At 37.3% G+C, this 27,437-nt stretch overlaps 1 protein-coding gene across 15 annotated transcripts; it reads left to right on the top strand.

The window, feature by feature from the left end:
• Positions 315 to 26,570, top strand: ZNF207 (zinc finger protein 207). Of its 15 annotated transcripts, XR_002337251.1 has the most exons (15): positions 315 to 515; positions 1,901 to 2,027; positions 6,754 to 6,892; positions 8,192 to 8,362; positions 8,478 to 8,553; positions 9,050 to 9,097; positions 10,156 to 10,226; positions 12,972 to 13,129; positions 14,585 to 14,677; positions 15,632 to 15,874; positions 16,718 to 16,877; positions 17,019 to 17,202; positions 17,420 to 17,502; positions 20,236 to 20,290; positions 24,176 to 26,570. XR_002337251.1 is itself a non-coding variant. In XM_021067452.1 (13 exons), exons 1-12 carry the CDS (start codon positions 475 to 477, stop codon positions 17,177 to 17,179), a joined length of 1,488 nt encoding a protein of 495 aa, XP_020923111.1. In that variant the 5' UTR covers positions 315 to 474; the 3' UTR covers positions 17,180 to 17,202; positions 20,236 to 26,570. The 15 variants fall into 15 exon arrangements, 8 of the variants coding, with proteins under 8 accessions (XP_020923111.1, XP_020923110.1, XP_013845410.1 ...); XR_002337253.1 differs by lacking the exon at positions 17,420 to 17,502 and having other exon boundaries at positions 24,179 to 26,570; XR_002337252.1 differs by lacking the exon at positions 17,420 to 17,502.

Here is a 27,437-nt window from a genome sequence, read left to right as displayed (position 1 = left end):
GTAACCCGGACAATGAAACAAAATGAAAAACTGGGCACTGTCTCAATTATCCTTTGTTTGTAGTTTACTCTCAATTACATTTGTAACCTTTTCAGTTTCTATTTTTTCTTCTTCTTCAGTTCGAGAATGTCTCGGCGGCGTACCTAGATCACCGAAAATAATCCGTCAGAGAACAAAACACGCGGCAGGCAGGAACCCGAACCGCTCGTACCGACAAGATGGCAGCCCGGCCGTTGAGTCTCCACCCATTCAGGGCGGAGGCCTGCGTCATGTGACCCTCCCCTGTCTGGCACCGCCTCTCGCCGCAGTGCCTGACGGGAGGCAGAGCAGCGAGCGAGGGCGTCGGCCATTTTGTGGCTGTTTCCTGTGGGACGTGGTGGTGGCCGTTGGGTCGGAAGAGCGAAGCGATTTTTCGCCGCGTTTTTCCTGCTTGTTTTTTCCTCCCTTTGTTTTTTCGGTCGGTACAGCGCAGTTATGGGTCGCAAGAAGAAGAAGCAGCTGAAGCCGTGGTGCTGATATCCTTTGTCGGTTTGAGGTCGAGGCCAAGCGGGGGCGCCGGTTGGTGGTGACTGGGACGGGGAGGCCTGGCTTTGGCCTATGGCGGAGAGTGTCTGGGATCTAGGCCGCGGGGTCGGTAGTTTGGTGGCTGGACTCGCGTTTGGGGAGGCTTCTTGGAAAATGGGATCCCTAGGGCGAGAGGCTCTGGCGGTTGTGGGTCGTCGGACCCCGTGACTCAGGAGTTTCTTGCTTTAGTGCGAGCGTGGACCCACTGGGAGGCGCATGGACCCCTTCACCAAGGACAGTGTTCCCTGAGGACTCCTGCCGCACTCTTGTTGTTTTGGTGACGATTCAACAAAGGGACTTTCTTCCAGTATAATACGCTGATTGACTGTGGAGGACTGGGGAGAGCTCTCGCAATCTGTCACCCACTTTTTCAGATTTTTTTTTTTTTTTTTTTTTTTTTTTTTTGTAGAATCGGTGGTTTAGTAAAAGCTTTATGTTAGTCAACCCTGATTTCGAACCCCAGGCTCCCCTCCCTTTTTTTCCCCCTTTTTTCCTTCCGAGGGTGGAGGGAAGATCAAGCTTCCGCGCCTCACCCACTGGCGCCTTAATCCTCTAGAAGTGTTCTCTTATAGGGTGGGGTTTAAATCAGTCTTTATAGGACTGAAAAAAATGCCTCTTTGAAAAAACGTGGCATCCTTTTAATACTCGCCTTCGGAAGCATTAGTAAGTTATACGTTGAAATTGGATTTACCTACTGTTTTTTACTGAAAAAGGTTTATTCTACGTACTGCATTTACTTACATAATAGTTGAAAAATGGTTGCGAATTTTGTGAAGTGCTTTTAGGAAAGTCTGACTAGTAGTGAGGTAACAATTTTCTATTGTAACTCGTCTGTGAGTTTGAATACATTTCTTGGCAACATTCGTACAGGCAACTTTATGGATTGTTCATAGGAAATTGTGTCATCTTTATTCACTATGAACTTTTTTCCAGATTCTGAGTAATATTAAAATATTGAATTTTAAGTATTAGGTAAATTCTTAATATTTCTATTATTTTTATCTTCTGTTCTTGAGTTTTTGTTGAGATGAACTTTGGTTTTCACATAAATCTCTGTTAAACGCGGGAATTTTGACTAAACTATTGCTTATTGAGATGCATTTGTTTAGCAGTGGTGAAGAGATACGGAATTCCAGGACATTGAAAATTCCAAAATTCGTGGCAGGTTAATCCTTAGTTGTATAATAAATATCAAAAGCAGAGTTTAAAAAGTACCCTTTTGGTTTTGGCTGTTCCCACTTTTAATGTTATTACTTTTCTCTTTCATGACAATTTTTTTTTTTTAATAGGAAGTGTCCTTATTGTGCTATTTTTGTACCTTAACAATAGTGATCAGGTATTGTAATAGAGATTTTGATGATGAAAAAATCCTTATACAGCACCAAAAAGCAAAGCATTTTAAATGCCATATATGTCATAAGAAACTATATACAGGACCTGGCTTAGCTATTCATTGCATGCAGGTAAAGGGTTTTCTGTATTTTTGCTCTCATAGTTGGGAAACAACATGGGGAAAAAATCTTTCTCTTTGATAGCTGTAGAGGTTCTTTTGTTCATTGCAAAAAGACTAAGATGACCAATCACCTTTAAAAAACAAAAAACTTTTAGACATCAGGAAGATAAACAATTGATTTTTTATATCAGAGTATATATTGGTATTTAAATTATCGAAAATATGTTTAATCTTGGGTGACAGGTTGAGATCACAAAGTATTTACTCAGTACTTGGGTAGAGAACAAGAATTTAAATTTTGTGGGCTGTACCACCCGTTCTAATCCCTTAAGAACTAATACATAATTAATTAACGGCCCTTAACTCACAGCTATTGAATGATTTGTTATAATCTGTTGCCTGGGGCTAGGTTTATTTCAACCATTTATTCCCTGGACCTCTTTTGGAGTGGTAGCATTGTGTTTTCATTTAATAATTCCTAGATTTCCTGAGTTCTCTCTTACTAGGTAGGTAGAGTTTTGTAATTTATACTTGTAAAGATTTAATAAGTACTTTTATGTTTTATTCAACATTATTTCTTCTACTTTTGCTAATCCTAGAGCTGCCTGAATTTTTGCCTAATTGGACCCTAGAGAGATGTGAGATGAGCAAATCCCTATTCATTGGAAACTACTGTTGGTAGGAGGCAGGGAGGTAAATTAAAACAAGTCATTGCTTCCCCAAGTTTAAAAATAAGTTTATATAGATCTTTTTCTCCAGTTTTGTCACTATAACAATTCAGTATCCATTCAAAAATATGAGAGCCTATTACATGCTAGACCAACAGTTTTCCACTGTGGTTGTCACTGGTTGCTTGTGGCTGTTTAAAAGAAAATCTAAAAATTAGAAGTCCAACTCTAGCACATAACTGCATTTCCAGTGCTTAGCTGCATGTGGCTGGTGCATGACTATGTATTAGATAGTACAGGTGCAGAACATTACCATTTATCACAGAAGTTTTTGTGAGACAGCACTGTACAATGTTTTAGGCACTAAGTGTAATGAGTAAAACAAAGTCATCATTGTGGATTTTAAATTTGCATTGTAGAGGAAAGTAACTTATAAATATTTAATTTGTCTTATGCTGATGAGTGATAGAGAAAACTAAAATAGATAGGGGGTGGGCGCTCGGGCAGGGGCACACAAGATAGGAAAGGTCAGAATGAGAAGCTGTCATCTGAGCAGAGATCTGAAAGGAAGTGAGGGAGAGAGAGCTTGAGGGAAAGGGCAGCAATTTGCTACTTTATGTAAGAGGCCTTGTAGGTGATGGTAGGACATTTTCTTTAATTCCAAATGAAATAGGAAATTTTAGTTGAGTTTTGACATGCTTTGGGACACTTTTTTTTTAAAGGTCATTTTGGCTTCAGGGTTGAGAATAGACTGAGGCTGTAGTGAGACCACTTAGGAGACTGAAGTATTGCAGGCAGGGGGTGGTGGGACAGAAATCAGAGTTTCCTGAGTTCCTGAGCTAATGGATTAGATGTGGAGTGTGAGAGAAAGTGAGGAGTGAAGGATGATATGAAGGTTTTTGTTCTGAGCAATGTGAAAAGTGAGTTACCATATTCACTTGGGCCTTGGAGTCCACAGGCACAGACCCTGTATCTGATAGGGAGGGCTAACTGTTATACCTTTTTGCATCCTCAGAATTTGGTGGTGGTGGGGTGGTGGTCCTGGAACCATTCCCCCTTGGTATTGAGGGACTGAAATGTGGAAATGTATAGTGAAATTTGGAAAGCTGCAGAAAGACTAGGCTTAGGGATGGAGGATATCATCTTATGTTAGTTTTGAGAAGGTCTGTAGAATATACACATGGAGATGTCATAAGCAGTTGAATCTACAAATCTGCAGTTCAGAGAGGTTGGAGCCAGAGATAGAAATTTGGCAGGATACAAAGATGGCTATTTGAAGCCATGATACTAGATATCTTTAGGGAGTAGAATTAGATAAAAAAGAAGTGCAAGGCTTCCACCTTGGGCCACTCCCAGCATTTAGAGCTCAGCAGATTAAACCAATCAAAAGAGATTGAGAAGATAGGAAAACCCAGAGAATAACCAGGGAAATCAAATGCAGTGTTTCTAAGAGTGAATTGTTTAACAGTCAAATGCTGATGGTAGGTAAGGTAAGCACAGGACCAAGATTGGATTAAGCAGAGTGGAGATCATTGTTCACTTGCCAAGAGTGATTTCCTGGAATGATGAAGATGAAAAGCTGATTGGAGTGCTTTCAAGAGAAAATGAGATAGAATGTAGAGGCACTCTTTCAAGGAGTTATAATACTGAGAAGAGCATAGAAATGGAGTGAAGGTTGGAAGGAGATTTGATAAACTGTTAGTAATATCTTTAATTGATTAAGTGCTTCCATTTATAAGTTCTTAACTGTAATTTCACGGCAACCTGTGAGGCCTGGCAGATAAATCAGACACATCCTCACTTTTATAGATGATTAACCTAGGATAGTAATTTTGATACTTCACGTCAATGCTTGCTCCCATCTTTTCAACCAAGACCATCCTAATTTCTACCATGTGAAAGTCTAAGAAACCTCATTCTGGCTGTACCGCAATGAGGGGATGATTTTAAGTAAATCACATTTTTTTCTCTTTCCAGTACCTTTTAGTTAAGATATTTGCTCTTACGTTCATCATTGAGCAAGATAGTGAAAACTAATTAATGTATATGTGATCGTAGTTAGATTTCTTTAAAGAACATATGAGTTACTTCATCTGCATTCATCAAGAAAAGTATTCCAAAAAACTTAGGAAACAGGATGATTAAGTCACTTTTGTTGGGCAGCTTTATTCGTGGATCTTTTAATCACAATAAGATACTTTTATTTTTTTTAATTTATTTTTTTATTTTTTTGGTCTTTTTAGGGCTGCACCCGTGGCATGTGGAAGTTGCCAGGCTAGATCCTTAACCCATCCTTAGCCTTATCTGTGACCCACACCCCAGCTCATGGCAACGCTGGATCCTTAACCCACTGAATGAGGCCAGGGATCAAACCATATCCTTATGGTGCTAGTCGGGTTTGTTTACAGCTGAGCCATGAAGGGAACTCCAAGATACTTTCTGAATTTGATTTATGTCACTTTTAAAATCTTTGAGGTGCTTCTCTAAGAAGAAAACTTTAATTATCTTTCTAGAATTCCAGGAAGGTGTCTTGGAAGGAAGAAAAATTGAGTATTACTTGGACAAATATATCCAAGTCACTAGCCTAAATAAGTGGTTCTCAAGCTCGAGCATACGTCAGAATCACCCTGAGGCTTGTTGGATAGATTTCTGGTTCCATCCAAAGGTTTCTTACTCAGGCATGGCCTGAGAACTTGAATTTCTAATAAGCTTCCAGGTGAAGCTTTGACTTTTTTTTTTTTGTCTTTTTGCTATTTCTTTGGGCCGCTCCCGCGGCATGTGGAGGTTCCCAGGCTAGGGGTCGAATCGGAGCTGTAGCCACTGGCCTACACCACAGCCACAGCAACGCAGGATCCAAGCCACATCTGCAACCTACACCACAGCTCACGGCAACGCCGGATCCTTAACCCACTGAGCAAGGCCAGGGACCAAACCCTTGACCTCATGGTTCCTAGTCAGATTCGTTAATCACTGCGCCACGACGGGAACTCCAAGCTTTGACATTCTTTAGCCTAAGTTTTTGCTGACAGGGATTCTATCATATTGGCAAAAGTTATCTGGGTTTGAGAGTTGGAAACATACAGTGAAAAAACCATACAGTGAAAAAGTCCTAGGTCCCCAGTGTTTTACGATGAAATCTCTTAAGAACTTCTTTTTGTAATCTACCAAATAAATCAGAGATGGTGACACAAGATTACTGCTCTGGCAGTCTTAAGCACCTGAGGTGACCGAGTAGTTATGGGTAGTGCTAATTGTAAATATCACCTTTGTGATTTGTAACCTGACAAGCTTGTCTCAAGATCCATTTTTGGAAGATTTACTTTATTCTACACTTAATGTAGTAAGATTTCATAAGCTTTACTTGAGACTTAAAACTTCTGAGTTGAGTAGCACTATTCATTGCTAATAATTGAAGCAAGCAAGATTATATGGTAAACTTGAAATAATGTTATTAATAATGTTTATTGAACTCTTGCTCTGTTACACATTGCCAAGTGCTTTTTATATACACAATATTTTATTTAATCCTAAAAATGACTCAGAAGTGAGGTACTGTATTGGTAGAATAAAACTGAGGCTTAGGTCAAATGAGTTGCCCAATCTCACGTAGCTAGTAAGCCATACAGCTGGGGGTTGAATTCACATAGTCTCACTATAGAGCCAGTCATTTTTTTTTTTTTTTTTTGTCCTTTTGCCTTTTCTAGGGCCGCTCCTGCTGCATATGGGGGTTCCCAGGCTAGGTGTCCAATTGGAGCTGCAGCTGCCGGCCTACGCCACAGCCACAGCAGCTCGGGATTCAAGCCACGTCTGCAGCCTACACCACAGCTCACGGCAATGCCAGATCCTTAACCCACTGAGCAAGGCCAGGGATTGAACCTGCAACCCCATGGTTCCTAGTTGGATACATTAACCACTTAGCCACGATGGGAACTCCTAGAACCGGTCATTCTTTACTAAGTGGTCTCTGAGTAATTTGAAATTATGCTTTAAAATACTTTCATGAGGCACTTTTGTCTGTCTAATGTAAGATTTTTGTTTGTGTGGGTTTTTTTGTTTGTTTAATATTAGGTGCATAAAGAGACAATAGATGCTGTACCAAATGCAATACCTGGGAGAACAGACATAGAGTTGGAAATATATGGTATGGAAGGTATTCCAGAAAAAGACATGGATGAAAGAAGACGACTTCTTGAACAAAAAACACAAGGTAATGCTATGCTTTTTAAAAATACAACTTCAGTAGTGAAAATATTATTACTTCTTTCAAGTATAAATGTAATAGGTGTTCGACTTAGAATTCTAATTTTGAATTTTTTAATGTCTTATGTTTGAAGATTTATTTATTTTATGGCCATACCTGTGGCATATGGGGATTCCCAGACCAGGGATTGAATCCCAGCAGTGACCAGAGCCGCTGCAGCTGGACTCTTTACTCACTTTACCACAGTTGTATTTTTGATTAGTCCATACATTGTATTATAGTTTCACTCATAACTGAATTCCAGGTGGATTTAGTAAGTATCAGAGGCCTGGAGTTCCCGTTGTGGCACATGGGAAATGAATCTGACTAGGAACCATGAAGTTGCAGGTTCCATCCCTGGCCTCACTTAGTGGGTTAAGGATCCGGTGTTGCCATGAGCTGTGGTGTAGGTTGTAGAGTGGCTCGGTCCTACATCGCTGTGGTTGTGGTGTAGGCTGATTCAATCCCTGGCCTGGGAACCTCCATATACGTGGATGCGCCCCCCCCCCCCAAAAAAAACCTATTGAAAATGAAAGTAGCTTGTTTTATGAAACTACTAATCATAAAAAAAATTTTAGCACTGTGTTTGACTTGGAATGTGCAGTTCTGTCCTGTCTAAATGATAGGAATTGTTGTTAATACGAGACTGTGTTTTGAAAAGCATTAAGGAGAGTGGTCAGACCACTTTGTCGTAGTTTTTCTTTTTGGATGGAATAGAGCTGGTTTTTTAAAAATAACAGTTGATTAAGGAAAATTATTTTTACATGCTGTAGAGTAGGGAAAGGATGTTAGTTAAACTTTAATATAGATTGGAAAAATATTTGAAGAGTAAAGAACAGTGTTAACTGATTTTTGTGTGGGTTTGTTTTTTGTTTTTTGTTTTGTTTTTTTTTTTTTTTTGGTCTTTTTTAGGACTACACCTATGGTATATGGAGGTTCCTAGGCTAGGGGTCCATTCAGAGCTGTTGCTGCAGGCCTATGCCAGAGCCACAGCAATGCCAGATCCAGGCCGCATCTGCGACCTACACCACAGCTCATGGCAACACCTGATCCTTAACGCACTGAGCAAGGCCAGGGATTGAATCCGAAATCTCACGGTTCCTAGTAGGATTCATTTCCGCTGCACCACGACAGGAATGCCCTGAAAAAAAATTTTTTCTTTTCTTTTTTTTTTTCTTTTTGAAGAAAAAAAGTCTCAGGAGTGTCTTAAACTAGCTTAGTTTTTCTTTTTTACTCTATGAGAAAAACTAATTAAAACTTTTTTAGCAGAGAGTCAAAAAAAGAAGCAACAAGATGATTCTGATGAATATGATGATGATGATTCTGCAGCTTCAACTTCATTTCAACCACAGCCTGTTCAGCCTCAGCAAGGTTATATCCCCCCAATGGCACAACCAGGATTGCCACCAGTTCCGGGAGCACCAGGAATGCCTCCAGGTAGCACACGAAGGTTTCTTATAATTACATTCTCAGGTCTTTATTGATACAGTTAAGAAGTATTAATTTTTTCCTCTTAACTCTTTGTACTTTTGATTGAAATTCTTGCTTATAGGCATACCTCCGTTAATGCCGGGTGTTCCTCCTCTGATGCCAGGAATGCCACCAGTTATGCCAGGCATGCCACCTGGGTAAGAAAACTCTTTAATTGGTTTGTGGGCTTGTGCCTAGTAATGATCTTTTTCAACTTGGGTGCTATATGAATTAAATGTTACTTCGCTTTTTTTTTTTTTCCTTCTAAAAGGTATGGGCTCTATAAGTATTAAACTTATCTAATAAAGGAGTCTACTAATAAATTTAAGGAATATAATTTGCCTCTACAGAGTAGATTTTTGGGTTTTAGGATGTATGTAGGCAGCCGTCTGCTTTAATTGCATCTGATGTAATTAAAGTGGTTGGTTGTAGATTGAGTTTGAGATTCATAACTGTCCATGACACTTTGTAGTTGTGACAAGAAGCAAACTCTGTAAATGATTTATTTGTCAAATCATCAAGAACTAAAATATGAGGTGCTCGTGCCCATCACTTTTACTTAAATATTGTTGGATGTGAGAGGTATACAATACACTTTCCCACTGTATTTTGAAAATCACAGTTAGATTTTGATTTTGTCATACATTTTCACAGATTGCATCATCAGAGAAAATACACCCAGTCATTTTGCGGTGAAAACATGTAAGCATCTCATTCATAATGTAATTCAGGAGGTATAATCATAATGTCATTTTTTGTGTGTTTAATGATATCTATTCAGTTGAGTTCAGAAGTTTTCTAACCTTCCTCTCTAAAACTTCTAAAATTTGCAAACTTAATTGACACAGATCTCTTAAATGAGGGAACTAAAACATATGTGAGGAAATAGTAATAGACCCATATAAATAAAGCATTTTCTAATTGTGTGGCTGTTTCCCCAAACTACTAAAAGTAATGGGACTTATAAAAAGGGTCAGTATTTAAAAGAATATGTATTTTGCCAAATTACATGCTTTATTATTATAGAAGGTAATCGAATTCTTCGAATAAAATATGTGGAAGAAGTTATTCTTCTGATAAGAGTCCTAAATCAAATATTCACAAGCATATAATTTTTAAAGTCAATTGGACACTGGTAATTTGAAGGTGAGCTCTTTTAAAGGAAAATAAATACGGATTATGTTTCTAAGTCATAGTTTAGTGTTAGGTAGTTCTCTACATAAGAAATAGGCAGTCTTGGTTTACTTTTGATTCTTTTTGATGTTGATTGTAGTTTTTCTGTACCCCTCCAAAAAAAAGGAAATCTTTACTCTGCAGAGTACATTCAGTATTTTCCTTTTTGAAAAAAAATTCTGACAAGGCTAAAATATTAGTTCCTTTTAAATTATATTCTGTGGATATTTTCCCAGTGAGACAAAAGGTGGTTTTGCTTTCCAGTTACACACATTTTAGATAAGACTTCTTGTTTATATTAAGAAGAGTATAGTAGTCTTTCTCAGTGACTTTAAATGTATTAAAATGTTCTTTTAACAAAGACAATTTTTTTCCCCGTTTTATTGGTAAACCCAAGAGTTTGCTGGATCTAGGGGATTAATTTTGATAGGACTATTTTAGTGTGCTCTGTGTTCTTTCAGCTTGATTGATTTCAGTGTTAGAATTAAATTCAAGTCTTATTGTTTCAGGCTTTAGCCAAAATATATTTTTAATGTTTTATATTGTTAATTAACTTTAGTTGTCTCTTGAAATTTGCTTTCTAATAGAATGATGCCAATGGGTGGAATGATGCCACCTGGACCAGGAATACCACCTCTGATGCCTGGTATGCCTCCAGGTATGAAATGCTAGACAGCTACCTTTTTGATATGACATGTGCTTTACTCTTTTGAGTGTTTTTAGACAGTAGATTTGGGCATTAGTGCAATGTAATTTTAAAAATTCCACAGGTGGAGTTCCTGTTATGGCTCAGCGGTAACAAACCTGACTAGTGTATCCACGAGGATATGGATTTGATCTCCGGCCTCACTTAGTGGGTTAAAGATCCAGTGTTGCCGTGGGCTGTGGTGTAGACTGGTGGCTGCAGCTTTTATTTGACCCCTAGCCTGGGAACCTCCGTGAATTTCCACAGGTTAAAGTTACTTGGAGATGTGGTAAGACGGACTCTCTTTTGGCTGCACCCGAAGCACTAGGAAGTTCCTGGGCTAGGGATTGAATCCATGTCTCTAGCAGCTATTCAAACCACTGGAGTGATGCCAGATTTTTTATTTTTTATTTATTTATTTTTTTATTTGCTTTTTTAGGGCCACATGCACGACATATCCCAGGCTAGGGGTCTAATCAGAGCTACAGCTGCTGGCCACAGCCACAGCAGTGCAGGATCTGAGCCATGTCTGCAACCTACACCGCAGCTCATGGCAACGCCGGATCCTTAACCCGCTGAGTGAGACCAGGGATCGAACCCGCAACCTCATGGATACTAGTTGGATTCGTTAACCACTGAGCCACCACGGGAACTCCTTTTTAATCCTAGCAAGTTTGGTTTGCAATCCATAGCAGACTCGGATGTATTCAAGTGATAGTTGGTGTAAAAGGAAGAGGAAATATAAAGCAGCAGCAACAAAATTTGAATAATTGGCAGTGTAGCCATTAAATTATAGGCAACAGCTTCACATACATTGTACCCTGGAGTAATTGTAGCCATTTAAAGAAATATAGAAAAATAATGTCAGCAGGTTAAGGATCTGTCATTGTCACTATTGTTAGTTTGATCCTTGGCCCGGGAACTTGCATAGACTGCGGACACAGGCAAAAAAAAAAAAAGAAAAGAAAAATAATGTGAAGTCAGTAAAAGTTTTGTTATGTTGAGGAAGTTTAAAGAATACACTAGTGGTGCATTTTAGGAAATTTTATTTAAAGTATTTGAAGGAATAACTTAGTTTCTGGAACAATTTTTATGGGTATATGACCTCTGACCTCTTACTGTAGTTTGCATTAGAGGTCAGGAAATGTCTGTTAGATGTAATAAGTTTTATGCATCAGTAATATCAATAAGCCTAATTGTTGCTTTCCCCATATACAGGGTCTCTAGTGGTAGCTTTCACATCCTAAAATTCTGAAGAGACACAAAGGAATAGAAAGTTTGAAGCAAAATTGTTACAAGGCGCAAATCCCTTAAGTTTTTTGGATTTCTTTGAGTTCAGCAGTCATTTGTTAGTAACTCTGTAGTATAGAATCATTTTTATTTTTTTTTTATTTTTTTATTTTTTTGTCTTTTGTCTTTTTTGTTGTTGTTGTTGTTGCTATTTCTTGGGCCGCTCCTGCGGCATATGGAGGTTCCCAGGCTAGGGGTTGAATCGGAGCTGTAGCCACCGGCCTACACCAGAGCCACAGCAACGCGGGATCCGAGCCGCGTCTGCAACCTACACCACAGCTCACGGCAACGCCGGATCGTTAACCCACTGAGCAAGGCCAGGGACCGAACCCGCAACCTCATGGTTCCTAGTCGGATTCGTTAACCACTGCGCCACGACGGGAACTCCAGAATCATTTTTAATATAGTGGGGGTTTTTTTTTTGTTTTGTTGGTTTTTTTTTTTTTTTTTTTTTTTTTAAGGGCTGTACCCACGGCATATGGAAGTTCCCAGGCTAGGGGTCACTTGGGGCTTATGCCACAGCCACAGCCAGCTCCAACTTGCATCTGCGACCTACATCACAGTTCTCAGCAACACGATCCCAGTGAGTGAGGCCAGGGATGGAATCCGTGTTTTAATGGATCCTAGTTGGGTTTGTTACCCCTGAGCCGAACAGGAGCTCCCTGTTTTTGTTTAGTAGCCGACTTATAGCAACACTGGATCTGAACTGCATCTGTGACCTAAGCCGCAGCTTGCTGCAATGCCAGATCCTTAACCCAGTGAGTTAGGCCAGAGATCAAACCCATATCCTTAGGGAGACAATGTCTGGTCTTTAACCCACTGAGCCACAATGGCAGCTCCAGTATAGTGTGTTTCTGGTTTTTGTGTTTTTTGTTTTTCTTTTTCGGCTGCCCCTTGGCGTATGGAGTCCCTGGGCCAGGGATCAGATCTGATCCATAGTTGTGAAGTAAGCCACAATTGGGACAATGCTGGATCCTAAATGCACTGCACCAGGCTGGAGGTTTAACCTGTGTCCTGGTGCTCCCAAGATACCACCAATCCTATTGCACCACAGTGTTAACTCCCAATGTAGTGTGTTTTGTTTTTGTTTTTATCTTTTTAGGGGCGCACCCACAGCATATGGAGGTTCCCAGGCTAGGGGTCTAATTGGAGCTGTTGGCTGCCGGACTACGCCACAGCCACAGCCACACCAGATCCAAGCCGTGTCTGCGACCTACACCACAGCTCATGGCAACGCTGGATCCTTAACCCACTGAGTGAGGCCAGGGATCAGACCCACAACTTCATGGTTCCTAGTCGGACTCGTTTCTGCTGCGCCATGATGGGAACTCTCCAATATAGTGTTTTGTAATGGCAAAGTTTTGGGGGACGTTTCTTTTCTGAACTAGTTGAACAGCCTGTTCCCACTCCAATGTTTCTTCTCTGCAGGTATGCCCCCACCTGTTCCACGTCCTGGAATTCCTCCAATGACTCAATCACAGGCTGTTTCAGCGCCAGGTATTCTTAACAGACCACCTGCACCAACAGCAACAGTTCCTGCTCCGCAGCCTCCGGTTACTAAGCCTCTTTTCCCCAGTGCAGGACAGGTAAGGTGAAATCCCTGAAAAGGAGTGTGCTTATATTTAAAGGTAAAGTGCAGTTGCTCACTGAAGTCTTTGAAATTGTCAGAGGTCATTTTTAAAAATTAGAATCTTTTTAATTAAATATACTAAGAAGTGGCCTGTTCTTTTGCATGTTTTTACATGTTGATTTCCTCTACTCATATTGGATGGAACCAGCGATAGTGCATGTTAGTTTTTCATAGTTGTAAACTCTCGATTATTCTTTAGTTAGAAATGAAAGTTTCATTTCTGAGAACATAGAAGTGTTTAAGAGGTCCTCCTTTACCCAATGAGCTATGAGTGGAATGAACCCAATGTCAGAGATGAAAATCCTAAGATTTTAGCAAATTTTTAGGTTCTTTAGTCTAGAATAGTGACAAACAGCAATGCTGTACTGGTGCTGGAAGGGCATCATTTAATGACTTTTGACCTAGTAAATTTGTATTTCATACTGTTTTTTTGTTGTTGTTTTGTTTTTTAAGAACTCAGGAGTGGGAGTTCCCATCATGGCTCATTGGGTTAAGGATCTGGCGTTGCCGTGAGCTGTGGTGTAGGTTGCAAATGTGGCTTGGATCCCAACTAGCTGTGGCTGTGCTATAGGCCAGCAGCGTGGCTCCAATTTGACCCCTACCCTGGGAACTCACATATGCCACGGTGTGGCCCTAAAAAACAAAACAAAAAATGAACTCAAGCAAAAAATAATTCTCTTATATATAATGTATATAATGGTTCTTAGTTTTGCCTTCCATCCCCTACTTTTATTCAGAATTCAGCAGGGTATCAACTCATTGAGAATTAAGATCGGAGGAAAGTTCTTTATTGTTTACCTTAAAATTGTCAGTTAGGAGTTCTCTGGTGGCCTAGTGGTTAAGGATTTTATGTTGTCACTGTTGTGGCTTGGGTTTGATTCCTGACCTGGAAACTTGTATGCTGTTGGCACAGCCCCCCAAAAAATCCTTTAGATGTTTTATTTTTTCAACTTTGTTTGTTTGTAGTTGCTCAGTTAAAAGCATTACTTTTTAAGTGCCTTTTAAGCACATTAACTTATGTTTTCAAGATGGGGGGATTTTGATTACTGAGAGATGAAGTTTTGACAAAAATTGTAGACTTTGATAGAGAATGATTGAAATGTCAACAGTAATGCATCATTATTCTCAGTGTTGAAATCTCTTAGGGCAAAACACATTAGTTTTAGGGGAAGAAATCTTGTGGTTAATTAGGTTTATTGGTATAAATTTAAAAGAAAAATTTTTGAGGCTCATACTATCACTTGGTTTATTGTAAATGCATTAACTGCCTGCCTCTATATAAAACATTTGATTGCATTGTAGTTTGCATTTACAAAAAATGCAATCTATGCTGAAAAAAAGTCTACCACATGGCTTATTTTCACCCATTTGTTTGGAGACTTTTCATTGTTTCCTTTCTTTTATGCTACAGATGGGGACACCTGTCACAAGCTCAAGTACAGCTTCATCCAATTCAGAAAGTCTGTCTGCATCTTCTAAAGCTCTGTTTCCTAGCACAGCACAAGTACGCAGGAAGTTGCAGTTTAAAATTGTTAAAATGGCTTTATAACTTAACCCTTTGGACCCTACTTTAAAACTAAATCTTTTCCCAAAAATATACTATGTTTAATTTTTTGAAAGTAAATTTAATGGCAAATAAATCAGTGGTATTTGAAAATTTGAACTTCATACTAATGTACCCCAGGCACCTATGGTTCTAAAGGGTTAAAAAGCATGTATGCAGTAAATGCATTATAGTGGCCAATGGTTAGCCTGATGCATGATTAAGCTATTTGGTTTTATGCTGTTTAATCTAATGCATCACATACAATGTAAGGAAATTTAGTATTCTTCATTTGGTTCTAAAAGTTGGCCTAGTTTACATGTTGGAGATGTTTAGTGTTACGAAAAGTAACACATTTATTACTGGTAACTTTTAAGTATAAAAATCTACTAAACCCTTTCGTCCACCATAATCATCTAGCCATTGCTAATTGGGAGGGCCTTGTGTTACTATTTTAAAGAATACCTCTGAAGGACATGTTTTTAATGTGTCACCATTGATAATTATTATTTATGCTATGCTTAGTAACACATTTATTCAAACATTTGTATTCTATAACTGGTAGATTAACCAAGTAATTTAGAGTGGACAACGTATGCTATTCTGTTATGTTACTATATTTCATCAATTGAGAATAAATAGCCTTGTAAATTAAGTCATTTTTGATGAGGAGATAGATGACATCTGAGAAGTTACATAAGTAGTCTTGTTTCCACTGTTGTGTTTTGGATGTGCTTTGATTTAGAAGCTCTTGATATTATGTGTTATCTTGAATCTTGAGGATCATTAATGTTTACTTTGTTTTAATTTAAAGTTTGATCCCATATTGAGTATTGGTCTCTTTTAAGTTAAATTGGTAATAGATATATTCAGTTTTGTGTTTTGAAGTTTTGTTGATGAAAGATTGTTTTACAGGCTCAGGCGGCTGTCCAAGGACCTGTTGGTACAGATTTCAAGCCTTTAAATAGTACCCCTGCAACAACTACAGAACCCCCAAAGCCTACATTCCCTGCATATACCCAGTCTACAGCTTCAACCACTAGTACAACAAATAGCACTGCAGCTAAACCAGCAGCTTCAATAACAAGTAAGCCTGCTACACTCACCACAACCAGTGCAACCAGTAAGTTGATCCATCCAGATGAGGATATATCACTGGTAAGTTGTTTGCATGTTTTTTATAGCAGTTTGATTGAGTACTGTTGTAGCAGCTGTCCATTTGAAAAGTTTTTAATTTTTATACCAATGGTCTGATCTGATTGAAAGCTTGCTGAGTGATTTTTACCATTCTGGTTTTTAAGAACCACAAAAGTGCATGTTTTGATCATAGATACATTCTCTCTCCTCCCCCCAGACTATTTCTAAGAGAAGACAATAAGTTAGGATTTTGACTTAAAAAATTATTTTAGAAGTTTTAGTTCCCATTGTGGGATCAGCAGGTTACGAACCCAGTTAGTATCCATGAGGATGTGGGTTTCATCCCTGGCCTCGCTCATTGGGTTAAGTAAGGATCCGGCTGTTGCTATGAGCTGTGGTGTGGTTGCAGAAGTGGCTCAGAACCTGCGATGCTGTGGTGTAGGCCTGCAGCTGAGCTCCATTTGACCCTTAACCTGGGAATCTCCATGTGCTACACTTGGTGGACCTAAAAAAATTAAAAACCAAAAAAAAAAAAAAAAAAATATTTTAAGTTAGACATAAATTTGTAAATTAATTGAACATTTAAGTGTGAAATAGAATCTATAGATCCCTTACCTTCTTCATTACACAATTCTTGTTGAAGCAATTTATACTTCCTGGAAAGTTGTTTAAATATGTCATGTTTCAAATATAAAAACAGGGTTTTTAAGACATCAAGATTTTAAGTAGTTGGACAGGTTTGTGGGGCAAAAGTAATTGATATGTAAGGGTACATTTAAAAATTATTCTGTAAAGACTTGCCTTTATGCTTAATGACTTTCTCTGCATTTAGGTGTTTCACATTTGCTTATTTTTTATTCCTAGGAAGAGAGAAGAGCACAGTTACCTAAATACCAACGTAATCTTCCTCGACCAGGACAGGCTCCTATTGGTAATCCACCTGTTGGCCCAATTGGGGGTATGATGCCACCACAGCCAGGCATCCCACAGCAACAAGGAATGAGACCCCCAATGCCGCCTCATGGTATTCCTTATGTTTATTGTATCTAGTGAATTTTCTGAGTATACATATAAGACATTTATTTGCAAAATACATTGCATTTAAAAGTACAATGCACAGACTAACTCAGTCTGTTTTTTTGTTTGTTTTTAAATGTGTTTTTAGGTCAGTATGGTGGTCATCATCAAGGCATGCCAGGTTACCTTCCTGGTGCTATGCCACCATATGGGCAGGGACCGCCAATGGTACCCCCTTACCAAGGTGGGCCTCCTCGACCTCCGATGGGAATGAGACCTCCTGTAATGTCGCAAGGTGGCCGTTACTGATCTTACTTCATCCAGTCTAATAGGTTTGGAGATTAAACCTTTTCTCAACTTGTGCTGTTTATATAGCCAAGCTTCCGTCAATAAGGCTTCATTGTGACTTTAACAAACATTATCTTCCCACATACCAGGAACTATTGGACATTTATTTTACATGGGAAAAATTATTTGGAATAATAAAGCAGGAACTTTTCCTGAAGTTGCAATTTATACTGTATGGCTTCTTTTTCATGTTTCATCTAGGTTTTTAGAAGTGAAGTATAGTAAATTTGGTTCGTTATATTGTGAAGGCGCTGGAATTACATGAACATACCACCTTAATAAAGGCAAGTTCTGTAAGCTTACATTGCTATTTGTAAAGTTATGCCTTCACAGCATTTCAGATGCTGTTGGACTTCATGTCCCCAACCTAGCTTGGTGAGGGCTGTAACTGTCTCCAAGTACCTGTACATTGGAAGTCTGAATGTGTAACGATATTTAATGTATTTAGAGTTCCTCATGTTGCAGGGTTTAAGAAATCTGACCCACCAAGGTCATGTGACTTTTCTGTACTGTTAAACTTCATTGTAATAAAATGAGAGAAAAGTTTATGCCTTTTTATTCATAACCCAGCTGTGGACCACTGCCTGAAAGGTTTGTACAGATGCATGCCACAGTAGATGTCCACATAATAAAATTCATAGCTACCAATGCAGTTTTGATATATCATTGGATTCTGTCTTTGACTTGTAGGTTGTTCCTTAGCTGCATGTTTTAAACTGGACAGTATATGTAGAATTGTGTGTTAGTCCTTCAGTTGACAGAAAAACTTAGCTATAGCGTATGAGTCGTTAACATGGGTATGAAATCTTTATATTGTGTTACCTTTCCACCCTGCTTGGTGTCAATACGTGGTAGATATTACAGATACCTAAAATGTAAACCTTAATATTCCCTACTTATTGCTGATGATGTTTAGAGCCTAGTGCCAGACCTATTCATTGCCTTCTGATTACTTTTGAGACTGAAGTACTGTGTGGACCTCAGAAGCTTTCAGGTGCAAACTTCTAGAAGCTTAGGTGCATGCAGTAATAGCCTTTTGTGCTGTTAATATATTCTAAGTGTAATGGTTAACAGATGAATTTAAATTTTTTTATTTTATTATGTTCCCATATTATTACATTATTTCTTTGATTATATAGCTACTTTCTGTTATTAAGCCTAAATGGCTTTTTCCTGTTAACCTTTTCACCCTTGGAAATCTGACTGTTGAACTGTACTCTTGTGGAGAACTTTTCTGTAGAGATGTTTGCTATTATTTAAGTATCTTGTATTGCAAGTCTTATGTAATATAACAATAGCTCTTGTTGACCTTTTTTTGGCATCCATTTTTTGATCTCTTCTTTTGCAAAGTAGTTTATGGTTATTTAAGTATCATATGACCTATATACAAAGTGTAATTATTAATATAATGAACTCTAGTTTTTCTTCAATATGAAGTTAAGACTTCTAAGAAAATGATGTTTTTTTATAACCTTTATGAGAAGGTGTAGGTAAGAGACAGAGAATCTGAAATTTTGTTTAAAAAAGAGAGGCTTTAACCTTATAAGAAAATACCGAAAGATGTTTATCGTAAGAGTCTGTATGTAAGTTACAAAGCTGAGTGCTATTAAATCTCCTATTTTGCTCCAGTGGTTTTTATAGCTCCTGTCCTGTAATATCATTGAGGTTCAGAAATTTCCGTAGTTTGAAAAGTCAACATCCCATTATCACCAAGAATGCATTTCTTCCGCCAGCAGCCAAGCTTCTACTCTTTTTCCCACCAAACTACTGCCTACCCAAATAGGCTTGAAATTAGGCATACGCTTACATTTAGCAGCATGTTTATCATACTGCCAAAAAGTGCTGAAAATGTTAAAAGGTAAAAATGGCGTAATTTAAATTTAGGATGATTAAATAGGAAGTGTTCTTCCAAACCAAATGTCTCCTTCCAAACCAGATGTCTCAATCATTTCATGTACAGGCCTGTCAACAAAAGTACAGGTGGAATGTGGCAATGAGGGAGAGGGGAGCAGGAAGAGAGAAAAATGGGTTGGTGATGTTTCAGAAATCATGCAAAGCTTTATTTGCATTTAATGCAGAGAGAACCAGTATATCAAGGCTCATTGCTTTCTGAGGTCTGAAAGTAGAAAGTACTGTCACATTATAGGAAATACTACATGATAGAAGCATACTTTTAGTTAGAATGCAAAATGTTATGCATGGCACACTGTCTTTTGCAAATTGTATGCCTCAGGTAGTGTCCATTGGGATATTTTTAATGTGTTATTTGTGCATGCATCAGAGCATAAGCTTCTAGAAAATACCTTTTACCTAACTGCTTCTGGGGTCCATAGTGTGTGGATAAGTCATGCGTGGAGCAAATTACATTGAAATAACTTAACTCTTACTTTGACTTAACGCTTTCTCAAATAATGGAGTTGAGTTGAAGTAAACTTTATCCTCCCTCACAGAAGATAACTTTTGGGACTTGGTATATGCAGGCAGGCATTGCAATTGCCATTTCAGGAAGTTTTAAGATTAACGGGGATGCGAGCTTTGGCTCTACCTTAGGTTCATTGTCAGCACTTTTTTAAAAAAACAAAAGAATTTTGTCTGGCACTAGTTTCTATTTGTGTAGCATTATACTGTTGTGTGACAACAAGATCAGCAGGTGAGGATCAACTTTTGAGTAACTGCTGGACTATCGTTTGATTTGAAAATATTTTAGCAATCTCACACATTTACCATTAGGAGTGGGGTAAATATTCTTTGAGCACTATTCCACTGGTCAATTACATATTGAATTTAAATTCATTTTAATTAAACTTAGTTATCAGTGGGGGGAGATTTCCAATAAAAGTATGGGCTCAGAATGGACTTATAGTGGACAATAGTTTTTTGGTTTTTATTTTTATTTTTTAAAGAGCTGCTCTTTTTTTCTTTGCTTGCTTGATCATTGGGATTTTTTTTTTTAATGCATGTCTTTTAAATTAATTGGGTAATGTTTTTCTAAAATTAAAATTTTCTTCTTCCTATAGCCCTGCCATAGGACAGGCTGAGGCTGAGTCTCAGTGTTGCCCTGTTCAGTCTGAGGCAAGTGGGATTTATTTTATTCCTTATAGGGGCTTTCACAGCTTTATGGCTGTTGGATATTTATGTCCCCAAACTTGCAGCAAGTTTGGTGAAGGCCCCTAAATTTAATTAAATTTAGGATTTTTATACTCTTTTGGCAGAGAAGGCTCTATATTAATATTCACGTTTGACTGTGGTGTTAATAAACATAAAAAGTATTTGACATAGGTAATTTTATGTAATTTGTGTTTCATAATATTTAACAGCCTCAGTAGAGCTGGTAATGTATTGAGCTTCAGTAAATTGACAAAATTTGATGTTCTTGATTTGGAGGCATGAAATGTTTTGTTCAAATTTTCCCTTTTACTTTTAGGAAAATCTTACTGGTTATTTTCTCCTGAAACTATTAAATTTAACCTGAAGGATAAGTTTAATCATTGGAAATGTCACTGGATACTGAAATCTGCATTTTAATCCCAAAGTTATGCATTGAACATTAAGGTTGAAAGGTCATCTGGAAATGCTTGTGATTTTCAATATTTTCAAACCTCACCACATTAGAGCAAATGTTAATGTAGAGCCCTGTGAAGAGTGGGGAAGATGGTGTGTGTGTGTGTGTGTGTGTGGTATGTATGCATATACACTACACATTTGATATACAAGATTGGGTATTACAGACTTAACAGTACGGTTAGAATACTAATTTCCAGGCAGCCAAATTGAAATTCTGTCACATGGTAAAGTTAGTATATTGAACTATGGTGTGGGGATGGTTATTTTGAGTTTCATTTTTATACTTACTGAACAATACCTTATGCAATATGCACACATGAAAAGCATCCATGTTGTTTCCAACTAAAAATTACTTTTATTTGGTGAGAAAAGTTGTGTTTATGTGTGTATGTTGTAGGGGGCAAGTAAAGAGGGAACTTGGAAGGGAGGCCAAAATATTAATATTACATTTTCCTTCCTTTGTTAAAACCACTGTTCTATACAGGTAGCATTTTCCTCTGAAAACTAACAGTTATACTACATAGTACAGTATTTAGCAAATCTGGGCTTGTGTTTCTATGTGGTTTTAATTCTTGGAAGCATAAAGAAAAGATACGCATTAAATGAATTCCAAATTTTCACCTGTGTAATTAGAACACACGCTTTTCTCTGTAACTGGATCATGGAAAAAAGATTTTAATGTTTGAAAAAGGAATTGTGTTGCAAGGAAAAATTGCGTTGGAATATTTTATAACCTACTTAGTAAATTGCTCTTTTTAAGACTCCTTAGTTGGAGATGTTTTTCTGTTACATCTACCATCCCCCAGTATACTGAAATATTCAAGAGTGAAGTAGCTTATTTTAATTCTAATAGTGATTGTTGAATAATTATAATGAAATATACTTACACACTTGAATACTGAAATGGGAGGGATTTTTGTTGAAGGTGATATAGATGTCTAAAATGTAGTTTCTTTGATCTCTGTAGTTTTGCAACTTAGACAAATATAATTTTGAGAATTACTTAACTTTCAGGTATCTATTCTGTCCATTGGTAAAAGTTGGTAAATTACTGAAAGGAGATGTTGAAGACGCTTCTTTACTGAGATAAAATTTTGTTGGAGTAAACTGACACTTGTATTAGTTAGAGGATTTTTTAAAAAATAGTAAACATGTACCCTAAAATTTTGCGTAAATCAGGTGTGTCTTTTTCAAAAGGTGGTATCTATCTAATTGAATAACCTTTGTATGTTATTCCAAAATGAAACTGGTTCTCTCTTACTGTAACTTTTATGGAACTCTTCTAAGAGAAAGGATTTCATTATAAGACTATTGACTATAAGGAAGAGTTTTGTAAGTAAACATTCTCCCAACTATACTGCTGCTTGCTTTCTCATGATTTGAATATTAGTGTAGGTTCCTCTCTTTTTTAGCATTCTTAGTGTTTTGTTTTCTGTCATCTGAATCATTTTAATAAATAATGATTTGTTTTTATAGCATAGAAAGTATCTTAACATTTCTGTGTGGTATTTACTGGCATTGAATAATGTTATAGTTTCATGCATATAGTGGATATTCACAATTTTTGTAATGTTAAATTTTCAGGATTATACTTTTAATATCTTGGCTCTTAGGCATTGCTTACTATGAACCTAATTCAAATTAATGCATAGTAAATGGGGAAAGCAGGACCTCAGTTTGAGTTCCCCAATACTTTGAATATCTCCAACACTTCCAATTATTTTCCTGTTCTCACTTGGCATTTTTGTTGGAAAACGAGTTTGAAAATAGCATTTTTTTTTTTTTTTAAACTAGGTATCTTCAGTAATGCTCAGAGGAATCTTGCTTTTTATAAGCATTGTTTTTCCTCCTCTGGGCTTTAAATATTTTTGCATAATAATTTGGCTGTGAAAGGAAGATCTTTTCATTTTTTTCCCAAGTGGAAAAATAATAGCTTGAAACTTTAGTTTGAAATTTTTGAACATCTCTCTTTACATCTATTCCATTAATCTTAGGTATTGTCAGGGGAAGTTGTATTTTACTAGTCAGGGTGTAGAAGTCATATTGAGGCAAAAATTGGAGACCCAGAGAGGAGATCTTGACTGAAGCTAATTTGAACTATTTCTATTTGAAGCAAATTGAACACTGTATTATAAATGAAGACTGGCCCATGGTTAGGTTCTTTAGGAGGTGTATAATCACCAGCTATATTATGAGAACATTGTGTATAGGTTGTAATTTTGGTCAAACTTACAGAGAAGATACATGAGAGTAAACTGTTTTAGCAATTGATTACTTGGACCCCAACCATTAATTCCCAATGCCGTGATGGTTGTAGGGTTCATTAGCACAGCTTCTGCAGTGTGTTGTTTGGTCCAGAGGTTTATGTAATGATTTGTTTATAAAACGGGGAAGTCGTTTATTGGAATTCTCCAGGCTCTTTGGCATTCTTAGTGTGTCGGGGGTGAGGGTGGGGTGTCTTTTTTAACACCATTGTTATAGTTTAAAATTGTATGCCTTCGTTTTTTGGTTAAAAATAAGGAGCTGGCAGTGAAATTCATTGATGCCCAACTTGTTTCCCCAGTTTACTACACACAAATCAGTAATTTGGGAGAGACCATTGTATACTGTTAGACTTTAAGAACCTTAAATGTAATGCAAGATGATGGCATTCTGACCTTGCATTTGTTATTAAAGATTTCACCAAATCATTCATTATAGAGTAGGTCATTCTTAACATTTTATTCATATTAGTTTGGTAGATGAAAATAAGTAAGATTTGCCACATCGTTTCCCAATCTCTACTAATAAAGCAAGGCTGCTTAACTACCCAGATGGACCAAGAAGAGTTAATATTCTGAAAGTTGAAGTTAGACACATATGGAGTATGTGTAGTTATTGAGCAAAGCCTCCCTCAGGCTTAGTAGTGTATTCCTAGGAGAAGTAATAGAATTTACTTTTCAGACCATTTTATTTTATTTTATTTTATTTTTTTAATTGAAAATCTTTATGGAAGTAGAATCAAGTCTTGTAAAAATTGAATTTAAAATATTAAAAACTGCTTGTCTCTGTGGCATAAGTCTACATACACTTAAACTAAAAATTACTGTGCAGAGATTTCCCTAGCTATATTTGCCCACCCTCCCCCTTTAGAGTAACCCAGATTTTCACAGTACATGTGTTGGAACACAAAGTTTACTAAAATTGAGATGTGTCCAGAAGATACACAGTGTTAACAGCTCATTATCAAAAGGTCACGAAATTTAATAGCCAATGTAAGGTACTTTTGTGAGATTTAGGGAAGATTTCTTGAATGTATTACTGTCAGGCTCTGAGGAAATTAAATGCACATTGACTTTTTAAACTATGAATTGAACTCCTCAGTTTAATACAATTTGTGTTTTTGTTAACTAGCAGCAGAATTTCAGCATTTGCTACTTACTGGTAGAGAAGAAAAATCCCACAGCCCTGCCAGTACAGGTTAGTTTAATCTGTAAGTACCTGATATTCCTATTTTTTTCAAACATATCCATATAACCCACACAAGGAAGAAAGCTGTGCAGTTACTTAAATGTGAGTATAACTAATAATAGATCCATTGGACACTTTCAGACACTTAGTACTTGGGCCAAAGTAGCTTTAGGTTTGCTCACCTTAGTTATAATAAAGGTAGTATTATGCTCCTTTATTACCTGGTTATGGTTGAACCTAAATAGATACATAGAAGGAAAAGAAAGTGAAAGTTTCGATTGGCTAAATGCTCATGTTGGTATATGGAGTGCAGGGTTTTGGGTTTAGGGTCTCTTAAGCCACTCCTGTGGTGGTACCTTTTAACTTTTTACAGTATGAATCAATCTAGGACAAAAGTCAAGTTTCCTCACCTCTAGTAGTGATAAATGGTATGCAGTCAGAAGCTATAAAATACTTTTATACTGCTTTTTTGTTCTTAAATGTTTTAGTAACTCCTGCTGGAAATAAGTACTAATTTTGTTCATCTTTATAAACTATAATCTGTTCTGTTGATGCACTACCATGGTGGGTTCATTTTACTTTGAATTAAGAATAACTTTTTAAATATTCAAATGAAAGCTGGCTACCCATGAAGAAATCTAGATAGGTTCTTTGTGTATTCCTTTTGAGGAACAGTGAGGACGCAACAGGTGTTATGTTGAAGTTTTTATTTCCATTGATTCTACCAGAATTCATTGTTGTATTGAACCATCCTTGAGTGATTTCCTTTAACCTTTATATATTGTGCTCTAATGTTGATAACAAATTTAAATAATGAGGAGAGAGAAAGTTTGTGCAAGCCTGGACCATTTTTCCAATCTGTATGGCTTCGTGTTGACCTTAAGTGTAATGGTGTCTAGAATGAAATATTCTGTCCATGAAACTAGCTGATCTTCTTTTAAACTGGAATGATTAGCTACTGAAAACATCACTTAATGTTGTTTCTATAAAAGCCATGCATTCAATTAAGTTTTTTTTTAAAGTTCAAACTGACAGTTAAATATATTTCGTAAGATAGCCACTTATTTTTTTTAGTATATAAGATTGCCTAAGGGCTTAAGTTTCATTGCCTTTCACAGTTTAATCTGTATAAGAAATGGCGTAGAATACAGTGGAAATGGTTTTCCTTAAAACCATCTCTTTAAAGCTGCTTTTCTGGTGAGTACTATTTTATACTTTTATACATCACTATTTTTCCATTTTGATTTAACTCAAAAGTTGGACACTTGATGAAAGTGTCTGAATTTCTTACACTCTCTAACTATTCCTGAATCAAGGATGTTAAGAAAGTGATTATTTTAAATCCTGACATTTTCCTGATAGTCTGGGCTTACTTTTTTCCCTGACTTTCACTTAATGGACTGTAACTGCAAAAACTATGAATCTGGTGAGATAGGAAAATGTTTTTACTCAAAACTAATATTTTCTAAATTGACAACGAAAAATGTTTTTTTCCTCAGTGTTTTTGGTTCCCGTGTTGCATAGCTATTAAATTTAAAGACCAGAATTTCTGTCCATCCTTGTTGAAGCTGCTTTCGAAGTGATTCTTGAGCAGTCAAGCTAAGAGTAGAGTTGAAGGAAGGTTTGCCTAAAATGGTCAGGCAGACTAGTCCTTAGAGGAGTCTCAAGTGAGGCTTAAAAATTTCCAGTGTGTTCTTACATCACTCTAACCTTGCATGAAAAACTTGTTGGATACTGGTTTCTGGGACTGTGTATACCATTGAAAATTAGCCTGAGTGTATTTCTAACTACCTCATCCCCTGTTTAATCCCCTTCCTCATTGTAACACATGGGTTTTTTTTTTCCCTTCCAGCTTTTAGCCACATCCTAGCTAATGTCAATATATACTAAGGATGTTTTCACATTGTATTTCCTGCTGTGATCTTTGTAAGCCAGTAATGAACAGTCAATTCGTGCTTTTTAAAAAGTATCAACAATGATAATCTAAAATAAATCTGAAAATTTTTGTATCTGAGTATGTGATAATGGTGATGTATTCTTCTAGATAAGCACTAAACAAAGTATGGACCCTCAATTTATGTCTTTAAGATTTAAAATGAAGTAAATTTCTAAGGAACTCTGTCCTTTCCTAGCAAGGATAAACAGACACTGAAAATTTGGTAAGTATGTAACTTTAAATGCATGTAATAGTGATAAAAGTAAGTAACCAAATTTCCATGGTTTAAGATACTAATTAGACGTGAATAGGAATTCTTCAGTCTACTTTGGAATTTAATGTGTGTATGTCTAGCATTTTTACAAATTTGTGTGCACACTGATTAAATTGAAATACACCTTATGCCTTTGTCTGGTTTGTTTTTATTTTGTATGATGCTTTACTAATTTTATATTTCAAGCTTTTTTCAGAGTAGAAATTTAGTGGCAGGTAAAGAAAATATTTTCATGAAGAATTATCTAAATGTCCCTATCTTAAAACGCAGTGATAACTTTCAGTTTAATTAAGGTTTTTATTCATCAGCTCCAGTTAAAACTGACAATAGCGCCTGATCAAAAGTGGGAAAGAAATCATTGTGCTCTTTGAGGAATATTGTAGGAATCGTTGTGTAATAGTATTTTCATGGAAGCAGTGCTAATTTTTAATTAAAGGGGAAAGGGTGGTGAGCTTTGGGAATCTCTTCCCTGGGATACCGTTGCTATTGGTAAGATAATAAATGAAAGTTAAAGGGAAAACTCTCAATTGGTACAGCAGGGAGGGTGATTTATATTTGAGTATGATATGTCTATTTCTTTTTTTCTTTTTTGGTCTTTTTTTATCTCTTCAGGGCCGCACTCATGGCATATGGAGGTTCCCAGGCTAGGGGCCTAATCAGAGCTACAAACTGTCGGCCTACATCACACCTCACAGCAGCGCCAGATTCATTTCCACTGTGCTATGACGGGAACTCCAGTATGTCTGTTTCTTTACCAACTGAAGTGCAAGATCTCAAAGGGTTGTAGGGAGAGGGTGGGGAACGGGGAGGGGGCTTCCCTTTGTTCAGTCTCCAGGCTTCCTTCCGTCGTTGTGCTGGCAAGGAATGAGGTGAAGAGCAAGTCATACGAGGGGTAAAGGGCACAATGGTAAGGAGGACCGACCTCTGAGTGAAACAAATGGGAGGATAAATGCTACTCTATGTGTATGATTAAATGGTCTAGTTCAACCAAAAAA

This window comes from Sus scrofa, chromosome 12 (genome assembly GCF_000003025.6).
Source record: "Sus scrofa isolate TJ Tabasco breed Duroc chromosome 12, Sscrofa11.1, whole genome shotgun sequence".
NCBI lineage: Eukaryota > Metazoa > Chordata > Mammalia > Artiodactyla > Suidae > Sus > Sus scrofa.
The sequence above is the reverse complement of the archived record's forward strand: the minus strand, read 5'-3'. Positions and strand labels throughout refer to the sequence as shown.